Raw genomic sequence first — 12,054 nt, 5'->3', positions numbered from 1 at the left:
ACTTTAACCTTTCGGACCAAACTGTTGTGTCGATGCTCTGGTGCTTCCCTGGAAAACCATCTGCACGTTCAGCCGAAGGATAGGAAAGCGAATATATCGGATCGCGTCTCTCTGTTGCTGAAGCTCTTTCTTTTTGTTTTAAATCTGCGTTCGCTGGTTTGATAATTGAATTTAATAAGCATCACTAACGTTGGTTCACCTGGTCTCAGTGTGTCGTTCACTCTGAGGAGATGAAGAGAAGTGATAATTTGTTTCTGTCAGTCGTGCACCTACATGCCTCCCACCATCTGTTATTTCATTTCAGCCTCTCATTGTGAATATTGAAACATTTCCATGGCAACACCACCAACATACAGGCAGGTAGCGGCGACTGGAGGGGGAGGACACAGCTTTATGATATCTCCATCATATTCACAGGACTTTATTCTACTGTTTCCTCCTCCTGCACCTGGTTTTGCACTTTGCGGCGGTTTTCCTGTGATGTCTGCATCCTGTAATGTTCGTTTATGTGTATTATTTGATTTTAGTGAGTGAAATTTGAGAATTAAAATCATTCTAAACTTGATTATTCCCCAAAAAATGTTGGTGCTCTGTTACACAAGCATAGTATCCTTTCAGGTCACAGTGTATTACTTTAATCTCCTGTAACGTTTCTGTAGTACTGCAGGACTTCACCTGCTGCAACATGGCAGGCCTTCTGTTAAAGTGTGCGTGATACAACAGTGAAATAATAAAGTATGAAGTAGCAATGTCCAGTATCAATATATATAACTGTTTTAAAGAGGTGCTGACTCCCCTTCCTGGTCCTTTTGGAGGCTGATATTCTGTTAATACTGAGGTCTTTCTAATATTTTGTCCACCTCATTTGAGGGTAATTGTTACAGGGATAGAGTACATTTATTAATCCAGTGGGGAAATATTTAATATTTAATATTCTCCCAGTGAAATGAGGTCAGAAACGCCTCTCAGTGTATTTGTATATTTTCCCATTGGATTAATAATAAAGCTAAAAAGCTCTTTATGCTCATTCAAGATTCATTTGTATTCAGCCTCAGTGGCTTCTCTCAGTGTGTCGCACCTTTCCTATAATATTCCTCCTAAAAGTATCTGAACGCAGCAGCTAACAGTTACTCACTTTAAGTTTTGCGTGGTGCTTTGAGCATTTTCAGAGATAATTCTGAATTATAGCTGACTGGTGAATAAAGCCTCCTCGGTGAGCTGCACCTGAACTGTCTGCGTGTGACTTTACAGATGAGAAAACTCTGCAGACTCAGCGTCAAGATGACTTCTTGTTTGTTTTTCAGAGTCTGTTTCCTGTTCAAACAGAGTCTTCCCTCTGAGCCTGAGCCCGATCCTTCTGTCTCAATGGGACAGACAGGACCAATCTGCGCATTTACATCCTGCAGAGAGACGGGGGCCGCCGGCGGAGCGTCTGCAGGCGGAGGCCGCAGGAGGACTGGGACTCTGCAGGAGGACCGGGACACCGGGGCTGAGCCGCTGCAGCAGCCGAGGATCGGCTTCTTCCAGCGGAGGATTTGCAGGTGTGACCACCGCTTCTGTCTGTCCTTTCTGTGTGTCTGAGAACTGCGACGTTTCACAGCTTTAAAATCGTCCCTGGTCCGTTACACTGGATTTAATTAAATTCCAATATAAATAATAATAATCTAAATATACTCTGTGCAGGCTGTCGGTAGGGAAATATTTGGAAATGTAGTAATAATAATAATAATAATAATAAATAATAATGTCTGATTTCCGTTTTTGTTGCACTAAAAATTAGTATAAGAAAAATAGAATTTGAATCATTTCTTCGGGTCCCATTCAACACCAAATCTCCAAAATTCAAATTACATTCAAACGAAATGCAGATGTAATTTGTTCCAGTGTTTCTGTTTCACAACATGCGACAGCTTCTTTCTGTTTTCAGCTGAAAAAAAAAGGTTTTTAAGGAGGAAAAGATCCTCTTTATCCGTCTTTATAACCTCACATCAGTCGGTTTCCAACGTGTAAACAAAACGCTTTATTTTTTTATTTCATTTTATTTATATTTTTTTCAAATCTGAACACAGGAAGTACAAAGCTTCTGCCCCCCCCCCCCAAAAGGAAACGAGTTGTACAGTTAGTGCCTTCGATCCTAAAACGATGAAAAAATAGATTTGACTAAGAAGAAGAAGAAGAAGTGCTACATAAGGAGATGATGAGGTAAATCTGTCCAGGAAGAAGAAAGCAACAGATGAACGGATGCAGTGAGAGAAACAAACAGTCCACACATTAATATTATTATCATTATATACACATCAGATGCATAGAATACTTTTTTTTTACATAAATACCTACTGTTTTTTTTTTTTTGTTGTTGTTGTTTCCAAAAAGACACAAACTACCAGCAGAATGAAAAGTGAAACTGCTCCGGGATCAGCTGGTGTGAGTCCGCAGCGCTGCCGCAGTGCCGCTGAGCAGGGCTGCGTGGGAAACCAGCCATGACGCTCCTTTTATCTCCTGCATCATCAGTGTCCGGACTTTGAGTCTGCAGTTTTCTTCTTGTTAACGAATCCAGTTTTAAAAACTAACAAAATAATGTGTGTGTATCCTGGGTGACATGTTCCTTCATCACCATGAACACACACACACACACACACACACTGTAGTTTATTCTAGTGTTCTTGCAGAACAGAACTTTGTGAAAAGAGGAAATTCCAGGTTTCTCCAACAGGAAGTGAAGAGTTTAATAATCATCAGGCTGTGATGTTCAGCACATTTCACAAGTTACTTCGTGTTGGGGAAAAAAAATGTTGAAATGTTCCTTTTTTTTTTTTTGGTGTCTTAAAGCATTCTGGGAAACGTAGGAAAATAACCAGTCAAAGCAGAGCTGACGAGACAAGATGCCTTCTTACAGAAAACACAGACAGCCTCCATGTAGCCCTCAACAACAGGTATTTTCTCGTTAAAGGTCTCTTTCAGCAGTTTTTCTGAAAACCTGAACCATGTCCATATTTTAAATTACGGATAGCATCTGTTAGCAACAACTACAATTCCCATGAGGCTTTGGCAGCATGTCAGTGGCCAAGACTATATGGATATCTGTCGCTGAATGCTAACAAAGAGAGTGTAATCTTAGTTAACACGATTTTGTGTTTTTCTGTCCGGCAGAGTCGCAGAAATCCGTGAAAGAAACCTTCTCTCCGAAAATGAAGTTACAGATGCTCGCGAGGTTCGTGCGCACGTCTCGCGGGACTCGTTACCGAGCAAACCGGAAACACGCTACCTGGCTGGCAACGTGCTAGCACTAGCTGGACTCATTTGTTAATGAGCAGCTTGAACACAGCACATTACATCACACAGAGATGCAGCTTGTTTCTGTTAACAAACGAGGGTCGGGCCTGTAACTCTGCTTCCGCATGTAGACTAAAACCCGGATTACTCGTCTGATTTCGGTCTGAAATGTTGCTGTAATAAAAGCCTGCGTGGCCGAGCCCTAACAGAGCGGATGTGATTTGATTACATGATCATTTTCCAACTTAACAAGTTGACAAAGACCAACCAAGTGCAGAATTGAAGCTGTACATTTCTGTCAACGTAAAACTCGAAAGCTGTTTCTCAGCTTCTTTCTGGAGTCACCAGACACCCGGTTTGATTCTGACGTTTATCATTTTAGATCAAAGTATAAAAAAAGTACAGTAGAGAGTTCAGTTAAAAGACTCCGAACTCCTAATGGAGTCTGGAATGTAAAGAACATCACAACCAGATGCTTTTCAACAGAGTTCGTGTGTTTTTAAAGGAGGATTCTTTCCTTCAGCTGCTCCGGCTGAGAAAAGTTGAAGTGAAACTTTCATCCGAGTTTATGGGAAATGTTTCCGCCTCAGACTTCCTGCTGCAGGAACCCTGTTTTCCTCTTTCACAGGTTGTCGAGCTGAGCAGATTTCCTGCGAGCCGGCTGCCGTCTGTTGCAGACAGACGCTGAGAAACCTTCAGCGGAGCAGCTTCTCGCTTTAAATCGTCTCTTTTTCAGGACGCTGCCGTCGTTTGGCACCAAAGTCGACCGTCGAGAGTTCAGTCGACAGCCGTGGCCGCGTTTTAAGCTCCTCCCTCGTGGCTGATCATCGTCTGTACCAGGAGAGCTTTGACCTCCTGCTGTTTGCATGAGCGCTGATGCCTTCAGGGACATCCATCAGTCCTCGGGAAGGTAAGCTGTCAACATCTGTGATGAGTGTGAGAGTGTGTGTGTGTGTGTGTGTGTTGTCTATAAATCTGTAATAAACTGTCTAAATGTCTAGAAAACGTTAAGTCTTGGCATGTTTGACATTCTGACAGATTATTGCAACTTTTAGTGGCAAAACCCGAAACAAATCTGAGCTGAAATGAAACTGGAAATAAAGATTTGGGAGCGAGCAGAGGCAGGTTTGTAAACTCAGGTTCATCACTTCCTGCAGCGTACCTAAACAGGAAACGCCTCCACCTGACCGCTACTGTTAAAACGCTGAGGTCATGTCTTGTTACTCTCAGTAACTTTCCATCCTGTTTAACAAAAGCGATTTGTGAGCACTGTTCACTTGCAAATGGTTTCAGTGTCATGTTGCACAAATGACTGTCGCTCACAAACTGCGGAGAGATTTGCATTTTGCTCTCGCAGGCTCACAGGTACGACCTTTGTTTAGAAACGTGTCAAAATAAGAGAAGGAATGCTGCGACGTCACCTTATTGTGGTGCGGTCACAGATGCCATGTTTTTAAATGATTAAATAAAACTGTATAATAGTGGTAATAATAGTCGTGCAGCCATTTTTCGAACCAAACCAGAGAGAAATATCACTAATTATGACCTCAGTATTTTTTTGCTCTGAAGTCTTTTAAAAAGGCTTTCACAGATCATCAGGTACTCGGGAAGCGTCGTGCGAGCGTAGCAGGACGAAAGCGTTTGTTCTGCGCTCAGCTGCAGGAGTTCCTTTCTGCTCGCTCACATCTACAGACTGAACGCTCAAAACATCAATTACACATTTCATTCTGTCCTTTTCCTAATGCATCTGAAGCCTCTTTACTCTTCCAGACTGATTCCAGCTCATTTCTTTCTCTGTTGCTGAGTACTGCCACATATTAGTGGTGCGTTCAGTGTCTGCCTTTTACACACGTTTGTCTTTTCTTTTCAGTGCTTCAGGACGTTCAGCGCTCTGTTGACAAAGTCACACACTTTGTATTTTTATCTGCTATTAGGCCAAAGTTATAATTTTACAGCAAATGTTGGTCGGGGACGTTTCCATCCCACGGGACTCTCAGAGCCGTTTGTATGTAAAATCATACAACAAGCATTCGTGGTGATTCTGTTTGAGGCTAAATGTTGGCCGGAAACATGACTTCAGTCACATGATCCATGTTGGACTTTACTTTTTGGGTAAATAACTACAAAGTTTTGATGAGAAAGAACCTGAACCTTTGGCCAAACCTGTGCTTTTTGTTTGTTTGTTTTTTTAAACATGTGAAGAAGGCATCTGAATGCACCTTTTTAGATGTCGGACTCGAACGATATGACTGTGTGTGTGTGTGTGTGTGTGTTGCAGTCTAGTCGTCGCTGATGACGTCCACGTCCTCTCCTCCGGGCTGCTGCGTGGCCGCTCTCCAGCGGTTGATGTGCTGACTGCCCTTCCTCTTCTGCTGCGCTTCAGGAGACTCTTCCTCCAACTTCTGGCGCTTGTGCTTCGTCCTGCGGTTCTGAAACCAAACCTTCACCTGCACACAGAGAGAGAGGGAGACAGGTGTGTGTTAATGCAGGTGAGGTCACATACGACACCTCCTCCTCTGCACACTTACTGTAAGTAGATAGCAAGATATTATTATTCTCTGAGAATGATAATTTACAGGAAAACTAATTTGATTTATAAGGATCTGTGTGTTTATGATAAAGTATATTATTAAACTGTTTGATGGGAAAATCTACTGCTGCTAGTGTTAGCGACACATCTTGCATTTATTAACACTTCTACCACACATGCTGTAACTGCGGTTATTACTAGAGGTGGAAGTAAACTGAGTACATTTACATAAGTATTGTACCAAAATACACGTTTTGTACACTTTGAGTATTTTCACTCAACGGCTGAAGCTACTGATTACTTTGCAGAGTTAAAGAAAACGGACGTACACACATGATATGATCATCGTATTAAACATGACGGATTGCTGCTGATAAAACTAGATAATAGTATAATAATATAATTAAAAACGGTTATTATTCTTCTACATGAAGCCACGGAGATTTGGTGTAAAACGCTTGACTGTTTTCTTGCTTTTGAATTCAACTTTTCAGTTATTAGAGAAAACGTTTCACAGACTCGCGTTAACACTCAGAGGAGCCGCTCTGCATGGCGACTACTTTACTTTAATACATTTTGCTGCTTGTATGTTTGTACTTAAGTAGGTTTTTTATGCAGGACTTTGACTTGCAGTTAAGTATTTCACACCACATGTTTCGGTACTTTTATTTAAGCAGATGCTCACATCCACCAGTTTCTAGTTCTACTACACTTTTACTCCTTTTCTGTCAACTCCAAAACGTCGTCTAGAGCTACGAGCACTACTGTTTGGTCAGCCAGCTGCTACTGACAGTAATAATCAGAAACGGGTAAGAGCTTCACAGTGATTTAAAATCTGGTAAAACATGAATCTGACTGTTCAAACTCGTCTGACTGAGAGCTCACGTTGCACAATCTGTCAGAGTGAACTGACATTAAATGTCTGACGGGATCCAGAGCGACACTGAAGCGTCTCCTCAGCGAAAGGCCTCAGGTGACACTTTAACATCGGATCGTGTGTGTGTGTGTGACGGGACGTAAAGTAACATGACATGATCGAAACTTACATTAAGTTACTGTCACATGGACATTTACAACACGTCAGTGGGGGGAGAAGTATCATAAGCCCCATTCAGAGTGTTATATTCTCATATCAGTGTACATTATTGGAATATTACTGATTCATTGACGTGACGCGTAAGCAGCATTTTAACGATGTGGAGTTAATGTTAATAAAATCTTGATCTGTAAAGTAACTAAAGTTATCAGATGAATGAAGTAAAAACTACAATATTTTCCTCTGAAATTCAGTAGGAGTGTAATTTATCATAAAAAGGAAATACTTGAGTAAATGTACGTAGTCTGTACGAACCATTCATCCCCGAATTTAGTGATCTTGACTGTTTTCGGATAAACCGAAGGACCGAAAATTCTCCTGCTGCTTAAACTAAAACGTTTTTAAAACTGTCCAGAAATGCTTCATCACAAAGCTGAAAACTGGTTTTCTGTTGCTCGTTAGTGACTCTGCGAGCTGTAGTGAAGTACAAGTACCACAACATTGTACTTCTGATGTACTGAATTACTTTTCCACCACTGAGAAAACAACGTTTCAGGATCGTCGTCTGCTCAGTTTCTAAATCTGTTTTCAGGACGTTTCCTCCTGAACAGAGAGATTTTATTGCAGGATGCAGTCTTCATCACTCTGCCGTGAAGTGAGGCGACAGCCGTTTATTAAAACTGATGGGAAATGTTTGGATCAAAGCCCTGAAATCTCTTAAAGAAACGCAGATCGCTCCATTATTATTATTGTCTATAAAAGTGCAATAATTGCAAAAGCTCTAATTCATGTCTGGTTAATAACTGCTGATGGCTGCGATCCTCTGCTGATTGATGGATTACTCTTTCCTCTCTTCCTGTAAAATTAGCTCATAAATAATCGTGGATGATTCACATCGTTTCACTGGCGTCAGGACTCGTATCGCCGTGGCGACCTGATGACAAACACTGTCAATCACTCCTGAGAAAAGGCGGAGGGAGCGATTCAGAGCTGACTAACCGTCGGTTCACCCCCCCCCCATCATTCCTCTGATCTGGATCACAGCCAGCTGCCGTCAGAGCACACCTGAGCACCACGAGGAGGGAAACCTGTTCACACTGAAAGCCGTGATGTTTCAGACAGCAGCTGTCTGTTACTGAGCAAGGCACCGGCAGAGTGTGTGGTTAAATTCCCGTCTGGTCTGATGTTACTTTTAAAAAGGTCCAGCGTGCAGGAGAAACTACGGTGGCCGCGAAAGGCCCTCTCTAGAGCCGGTGTGTGGTTTGTCCGTTCTGGGCTACTGTAGAAACATGGCGGCCTCCGTGGAAGGGGACCCGCTCCCTCTGTAGATATAAAGGCTGATTCTAAGGTAACGAAAACACGACGGCTCTGATTTTCAGGTGATTAAACACTGATACTTATTATTGTGTGTCAGAAGTTCTGTTTATTTCACTATTTTATTTAGTAAAATTCCTACTGAAAGAATTCTTAATATTTTAAATACTGCATTTCTGAATTTGTCATTCATTCATATATTAGTTCTGGAAAAAAAGATTATGTTTTGTTTAAAAACTATCTAATCAATCAATCATTAATTTAATCATTTATACATTTAATTTATTTTAAATGCTGCGTTTCTGAATGTATTTGTCGTTCATTCATTCATTCATTCATATGTCCTGGAAGAAATTATGTTTCGTTGAATTGTATTTATATTAATATACTGTATATAATCAATTATTCATTCATTCATTCATATTTTCTGGGAGAAATTGTCATTTTTTTTGTTTAGTTACTTTCTGGACATTTTTATTCATTCATATGTTAAGGAAATTGACATGTTTAACTATTTTTTCTGGACAGTTTTTCATTCATTCACCCATATTTACTGTCAGAAACGGTCATGTTTTGTTTAGCTACTGTTATTAAACTCTGATAATCGGTTTTGTTGGTCGTTCTTGTCATTTTGATCCTCGTCTGAGTTACTTTTGCTGTAATTTTATCACTTTTAAATATTCTTATCCACATTCTTATAAAACATTGCCCGTCCGTTTCCCATGATGCCTACCTGCGTCTCGGTCAGACACAGCCCGCTGGCCAGCTGCTTCCTCTCGGCGCCGACCACGTAGTGATTTTTCTCGAAGGCTCGTTCCAGCCGGAGCAGCTGAGAGGGCGAGAACGCCGTCCGGATCCTTTTGGGTTTCCTGGAGAACGGACCGTGAAGCAGCAGGTTCTCCGGACTGCTGTCGTCCCCTGAACACAAACACAACCAATCAGTGAAACCTGGTCTACAGGTTTACAGGTCTGGAACTAGCTGGGGAGAGGAACAGTTGTTCAAACACTTTTCTGTCCCAGTATCAGTGCAGGAGGAACTCCTCCACGCTGGGAGGGGGCTGGCGCTGATAAAGCAGCAGATGAAGTTGTGCACATGGCACGAACATCTACACAGACTGGGCTTTTTCAGTTTGTTCATCTCTGTTTTCACAAAATATACAAACAGTCAGACGTGAACGTGATTGTGTGTGTGTGAGGACAAACCGAATGAACCAGTGTTTGGGTGGCGAACGTTCAGGACGTGACGTGTGTTCACGTTTGTAAGTTAGACGAGGAGGAGACTTTTAGCAGGAAGCTAATGTGCGTTGTGATTGGCTGTATCGAAATGTGGTCTCCATCTTCGTAAGCGGATGCCAAAAACTATCAAATATAAATTTCTCCCATTCGGTTTCGGATTTCCTCTCGTGCTGAGAACAGGACGAGCAGATGCGTTGCTGAGAGAAAAAGCTATCCTCACGTTCACGGTCTGAAACTCAAACCGGTCCTCGCAGAGATAGGAAGCAGGAGCTGTGCTGCTCTGTTATAGCATGCCAGCAGAGACACAAACAGATTTGAATAAAGACTAAGAATGAAGGCAAATATGATACGTGTGTGTGTGTGTGTGTTTTCTCTGGGATGTCTGGTTAATCTGATCAAACACCCCGTGTGTGTGTGTGTTTGTCGCAGCAGATATTTGCGTTTGGATCTGCAGTCAAACCGCAGACTGACTCAGCGCTGCGGCATCACCACGACACGAGGTCCGCTTATTTACACAGCCGCGGTTTCTACTGAAAGAAAGAAATCCTCTCGTTCACGGCAATATTAACGTTACTTAGATCCACTTTCATATTTACTGTTTTTTAAGTCACAATATCATGAACACATCTGGTGAAATTGACAACGATCTGACTCTTACGTAGACGGATATAAATAGGGATGAAGTGATATGAACTGACAAACAAGAAGAACGAGCAGAGAGGAAACTGCTGCTGGCAGACGACATCCATCACAGAAAACAGAGAAGAATTTAGTACAACAACAACAGTAAGTGCAGACAACGATGCTTCATGGAAAGTTATAGCAAACAAAATAAATGGCTGCCATTGGTTGATGTGACATCCAATCGCTTACAAGAAATCAGCAGCTGCAAACCGCCTTATGAGTAATAAATACCCTTTTAATTATATAATCATGATAACCAATGACATACTGTAGCGCAGCAGGCTCCGCTAAACCACCTCCAGAGTTTTTCAGTCAGTAAATGTGATAAACAGCTTTTATTTTTATCTTTCACTGAAGCCCAACGCTTCACCTGCATCAGTTTGATAAAGCGTGCTGATCTACTGAGGGTGGTTTTACTCGTTCTGATGACCCGAGACCTTCTCGGTGGAGCGGGCGGACTCCGGCCATGTATCCGTTACCAATCCCAGATAAGCTTCTAGCCTTTGATTGTTTTTAGTTTTGTGTTTGACAGCGTTTCTCTTTCTTTTCTAAGAGCTGCTGCACTTTCAGGTATAAATAAAGTTCGAACTGAATCGCATTCAAAAGCGTTTCTCGGGCTTATAATCGGTTACTGTGTGCGTGTCTGGTTTTTATCATCATCTTTTGTATTTATGTAGATTTTTCTGTACATGTCACCTGTAAGCATTCTTAATGTAAATGACATTAGAGCTGGAGAGATTCATTTTGATAATCCATTAAAATGTTTGAGTCACTTTTCAAGCAGGAATGGAAAACATTTAGCCAGCTTCTGCAAACGTGCAGATTTATCTGAAGCGTCTCTGGTAACTTATGATTAACTTTTTTTTAGACAAGAAAAACTATCTGAAAAGAAAACTAAATGACATCGTTTACTTGTTAAATGAATTGCTTTGCCTCGTCTTACGTTTGTACTGGAGTTACCGAACTTAGCAGAATTCAGCTGGACATGCAAAGCACAGAAAACTACCGAACTCCACCTGAAGCAACTACAACATTAAAAACTGCTGAAGTCCATGCAGGAGTAATTTCATTCTCACTACATGAAGACATTTGCTTCATACTTCAGTACATTTTGCTGCTGATACACAAGTGAACTACTGGCTGCAGGTCTTTTTCCGCTGTGGTACAACTCATTTCACTCAGGTGCAGGGATTACATGTTTCATCACTGAGAAGATCGCAAGTTAAAAAAAACAGAAACTCATTTGTTTGTCAGGCGCGTTGAAGTGCGGTCGAGTCTGTCTGACCTGAGCGAGACAATGTCGGTAAAAATGGACGTTGTGTTTCTCTTTGTGTCCTCGCGGTTGCTCCAAACCCACCTGCAACATCTGCTTTATTTTCTGACCATTTATTGAAATCGCACGTAAATTTCTCAATACATTTTACATAAAAACAAATCGACGCACGAGTTCTCCTCAACCGCTGCAGCTCGGCTGAAAGGAGCCGCCGCCGCCGCCGCCGACACGCGGTACGCAAAGAAGTCGGTTGATTGGCGGCTTCAAGGAGGACAAAGACAGCACGCAGAGAGCAGACACGTCAGCGTCTAGAAAGAGATATTCATATGCAAAGCCGGAGTCCGGAGCCGTGACTGATGGAGGTTACCGGGCGTCTCAGAAAGTTATTCATCAAACTGAAAGAGACAAACTGCTCGAGGAGACTTTCAGCTGTTGAGGGAAGAATCTGCTGCAGGGAAACAGCTGTGATGGTTTAACACCAGACAGACCTGAACCGGACTCCGCGCTCCGTCACTCAGGATTTGTCTTGCCTACAAATATGTTCGTTCTTCTTCTATCAGCGCTTGTTCCTGATACATACAACCTGAGGTATCACAGACCTAAACAAAACTGACCACACGCTAACACACGCTACACACTTAGCGTAGCAACAACTACCTCGAGCACTTTCTGCACACTGACGTACTCGCTACGTACAGACATGCACAT

At 42.0% G+C, this 12,054-nt stretch overlaps 1 protein-coding gene and 2 long non-coding RNA genes across 6 annotated transcripts in view; 2 read left to right on the top strand and 1 right to left on the bottom strand.

The window, feature by feature from the left end:
* The window catches only part of LOC122879911, a 37,367-nt gene extending 32,134 nt beyond the window's left edge, over positions 1-5,233 (top strand). For both annotated transcript variants that reach the window (XR_006378810.1, XR_006378809.1), the window contains exon 6: positions 1,305-5,233. This is a non-coding gene — a long non-coding RNA (uncharacterized LOC122879911). The remainder of the gene's footprint in view (positions 1-1,304) is intronic.
* Positions 2,083-12,054, bottom strand: part of emx3 (empty spiracles homeobox 3) — a 29,043-nt gene continuing 19,071 nt past the window's right edge. For 2 of the 3 annotated variants that reach the window (XM_044204491.1, XM_044204490.1), the window contains 2 exons: positions 8,887-9,071; positions 2,083-5,720 (listed from right to left, as the gene is read on the bottom strand). In XM_044204491.1, the coding sequence (XP_044060426.1) occupies positions 5,553-5,720; positions 8,887-9,071 (353 nt within the window). In that variant the 3' untranslated portion in view covers positions 2,083-5,552. The remainder of the gene's footprint in view (positions 5,721-8,886; positions 9,072-12,054) is intronic. The other variant, XM_044204489.1, reaches the window with a different exon arrangement.
* On the top strand, positions 5,707-8,762 carry LOC122879912. Its single transcript, XR_006378811.1, has 2 exons — positions 5,707-5,802; positions 7,708-8,762. It is a non-coding gene; the product is annotated as an uncharacterized LOC122879912 (long non-coding RNA).

Source organism: Siniperca chuatsi, linkage group LG8 (assembly GCF_020085105.1).
Source record: "Siniperca chuatsi isolate FFG_IHB_CAS linkage group LG8, ASM2008510v1, whole genome shotgun sequence".
NCBI lineage: Eukaryota > Metazoa > Chordata > Actinopteri > Centrarchiformes > Sinipercidae > Siniperca > Siniperca chuatsi.
The sequence above is the reverse complement of the archived record's forward strand: the minus strand, read 5'-3'. Positions and strand labels throughout refer to the sequence as shown.